The sequence below is a fragment of the Channa argus genome, chromosome 12, assembly GCF_033026475.1.
Source record: "Channa argus isolate prfri chromosome 12, Channa argus male v1.0, whole genome shotgun sequence".
In the NCBI taxonomy this organism is placed as follows: Eukaryota; Metazoa; Chordata; class Actinopteri; order Anabantiformes; family Channidae; genus Channa; species Channa argus.
In genome coordinates, this window is record NC_090208.1 from 20014795 (window position 1) to 20018169 (window position 3375).

Sequence of the window (3375 nt, forward strand, 5' to 3'; positions counted from 1 at the left end):
AGAGAATTCACTGTAAATAAAAGCCGGTCCTTCTGTTGTTGAATGCCTCGCCTCAGAAAGATTGAAGCAAGACGCAGATAGAAAAGAAACAATAGAGCAATATAATTATATAATATAATAATAATGCAACAGGTTCGCTGTAAATCTCCTTCTCCCTCTTTAATCTCTTAGAATCTCTGCTTTCTCTGATGGCCTCAGCCAATATTCATGTTCTAATTATCGCTCTAAAACAAATTTAATGTGAAGCTTTTTCACCTATTTAGCATCTAGAAATTATTTAAATGAGCATGAGATAGTTAAATACCACCTGTATTTCTAACATGTCTGTTTCTCTTCCCTGTAGCTCATGAAGATGCTGACTGTGGGTCTTCTAGTCTGTGCCATGATGTCTCTGAGCAGGGTTGTTGGTGAGTGGTAATGTGGGCTGATGGTAAAAACATCATATTTCTGTTGACACTCTCTAAAATAGCAAACAAATTGTAAAATCTACAGGAATTAATCCTTTCTATGAGCTATATGACTGGAAAAGAGTGAAAGTCAAATTTGAATTGATGGAATAAAAAGCTAAACTGCTCATGAATTGGAGAAAAGAGTTTATTTGCTGTTGTTCAAGACAAACTGAGTCTTGTGTCAAACCTCCAGCTGTTCCAGGAGCAGCAAAGCATAATGAAATGATAGGTCTGTCAATCCACGAAGGTTTAAGTATTATGACCAGTCCTGCAGTGTGTTTTGTTTTTGGATTTTACAGCTGCACCTCCACTTTTTTGATCACCATTCACATTAAGTCCATATCCAGTTACCGGAGGCAGCTGTTTTTAGCACTTGGTTTTATTGAAGTAATATTCCAGTACAGAGTACAGAGCATCTGAATTCAAGTTTTATTTTAAGAAACTAAACAACCGACAGCATCAATTAATTCTTTTCAGATTTTGCTTTCAGGAGATTCTCACTTGGTCAAGGAACCAGCAACCTGTCCCAGTGGTTGGACTGATTTCAATGGTCGCTGTTTCCTCTACGTTCCAACAGAGATGACTTGGGCTTATGCTGAGGTAATGAGAAGTTAGACTTATAAAAATCTTTTTAAAAATGACTATAAAGATAATTGAAATTAGTTTAGTTTAGTTTCTTTTTTACCATTTCTAATTTGTGGTTGTCATTGTGGATGTGTTGCTTCTATTTGTGTCTCTCTGTGGTTACTTTGTTCCTCTTTAGGTCAGTGTATAAAATATAATTCATGTGACTCAACATACGGCTCTGTTCTCTCTGTCCTTATCATTTCTGTAGAAAAACTGTCTGTCCCATGGTGGGAACCTTGCCTCGGTGCACAGCACTGATGAGTATCAAGTGATTCAGATTATGATAAGCAATTTCAATGATTCATATCCGTTAACATGGCTCGGAGGCACTGATGCACAACAGGTACGTTACTGGTTACAAATAATCTTGAAGCTACTTAAGGAACAGCATTAAACTCCAGTTGCATCGTTCTGTATTTTTATCTTGAAGGAAGGAACTTGGTTCTGGAGTGATGGTTCATCTTTTAAGTTTAAGTACTGGTCTCAAAGTCAGCCTGATAATCGAGGGTCAGCACACTGTATGCTGATGAACTTTGGAGGTAAATTTATAGTTTGAAAAACATTTTCCATTTTTCCTGAAATCTGGGTAGAATTCCTAATCATTTAGTGGAGTTTTTACAAGGTTACACAATACAACCAGCAAAAAGACACATGTCCCACATGTGCCTTACAACAATATGAACAATAAACAGAATACAGCATGAAGGCTTAGGAGCAGAGGTGTAATGAGTTGATGTAGCTCCAATGTCTTTTTCTATCCTAATAGACTAAACTAATGTTGTTGTGTATCGTACAGACATTAATGATTAATATTAATTATATTATCTGTTTGTGTAAAAATGTTAAAAATAATGTATTTAGGTACACTGTAAGTATACTGTAAACACATATTTGAGATGTTTAGATTTAGGTTCTCAGAGGTTGTCACCAATTAACAATATCTGTCTTTTTACAGATGAGAGGAAATTTGATGATCAGCCCTGCTCCAAAATGAAGCCATCTGTCTGCTCCAAAATCTCTGACAACAAACAAACTTGAAGTGCTTCTAACAATCACAAGACTTACATTGATGTGCACTTGGTTGTGTATTGACATACTTCCCTATCTCTGTTTTCAAATCTAAAGGTTCTTGCATGTAGTAATGGACACTTCTTGCCTGCTGGTGTAACACTACACAGTGAATTTGGCCCTTTAGACCTTAAAATTCTTCTTTTCTTTTGCACAATAAAAATTCTCAAGCAATTGAAATAAATGAATTACTTTTTGATTTGAATAAATTCCTGCTGCTGCTTTAGAGGTGCACTGCTTCCCTCTCTGCATCTTCTATCATCTTAAGAGTCATTTTTGCAATAATTCAATTGCGTCTGCTTCTCCAAAGAAGAACATTGTTCCTGCTGAGTTGCATTTTTCATTCAATTGTAACAATAATAGTTACAACGGAAGATGCTATATGTATAAAATACAGCTGAAAGCAACAGTTTGCATCCTTGTTAATAAAAACATTAAAATTTTTAATTAGATTGTAATAAAGGGACATCTATAATAGCTTAATGTGCAATAAATATGTTGATAAAACAATTTTTTTTATCATTTAGAAAAAAAGGACATGCAAATCTGCACAAATAAAACACAGCCACAAATTCCATCCATCTATACATGCATCCATCTCTGAACAGCCAAGTTCACGTGGGTCACTGGGCAACAGGCCACCAACCTATCAGAGGACCACACAGTGAGAACAAGCAAACTCCACACAGAAAAGCCTCAGCCTTCTTGCTGTGAGTCGGTCAAAAAAACTAAACTAAAAGAGGGAAAAAAACAAGCTATAATTTCATTAACCTTAACCACTTTGTTCTGTAAGATCCTTGGGGGGGTGGAGCCTATCCCAACAATCATAGGGTTATAGGGCGGGTACACCGTAGATAGACCTGCCTATCTATCTCAAGGCTAACACAGAGAGACATACACAGACAGACAACAATTCACACTAACATTCACACCTACAGGCAATTTCAGATTTAGAAATCCGTCAACCTGTGTGTCTATGGACTGTGGAAGGGAAGAAACCGGACGAAACCCACGCAAGCACTGGGAGAACATGCAAAGTCCACGGAGAAAGTCAGTTGGGGAGGCAAACTCCTGACCTTCAAGGTGTGGGACTATGATGACGTATGACAACTTTATAACTGTGAGGAAATGGGGGTTCCTACTTTACTGGCATTAGGTTCTTCAGATTAATTTCTGAAAGTGGATCATAACCATTTCTGTGTAAATTATCTTTTTTTTTAGGGGAGGTTTA

The 3375-nt window shown here is 36.8% G+C and overlaps 1 protein-coding gene across 1 annotated transcript; it reads left to right on the top strand.

The window, feature by feature from the left end:
* LOC137137500 (type-2 ice-structuring protein-like) lies at positions 1-2616 on the top strand. Its single transcript, XM_067523833.1, has 6 exons — positions 1-132; positions 344-407; positions 940-1049; positions 1285-1419; positions 1507-1615; positions 2032-2616. The coding sequence occupies exons 1-6, from the start codon at positions 124-126 to the stop codon at positions 2112-2114; spliced, it is 510 nt and encodes a 169-aa protein (XP_067379934.1). The 5' UTR covers positions 1-123; the 3' UTR covers positions 2115-2616.
* The last annotated feature ends 759 nt before the right edge of the window (positions 2617-3375 follow it).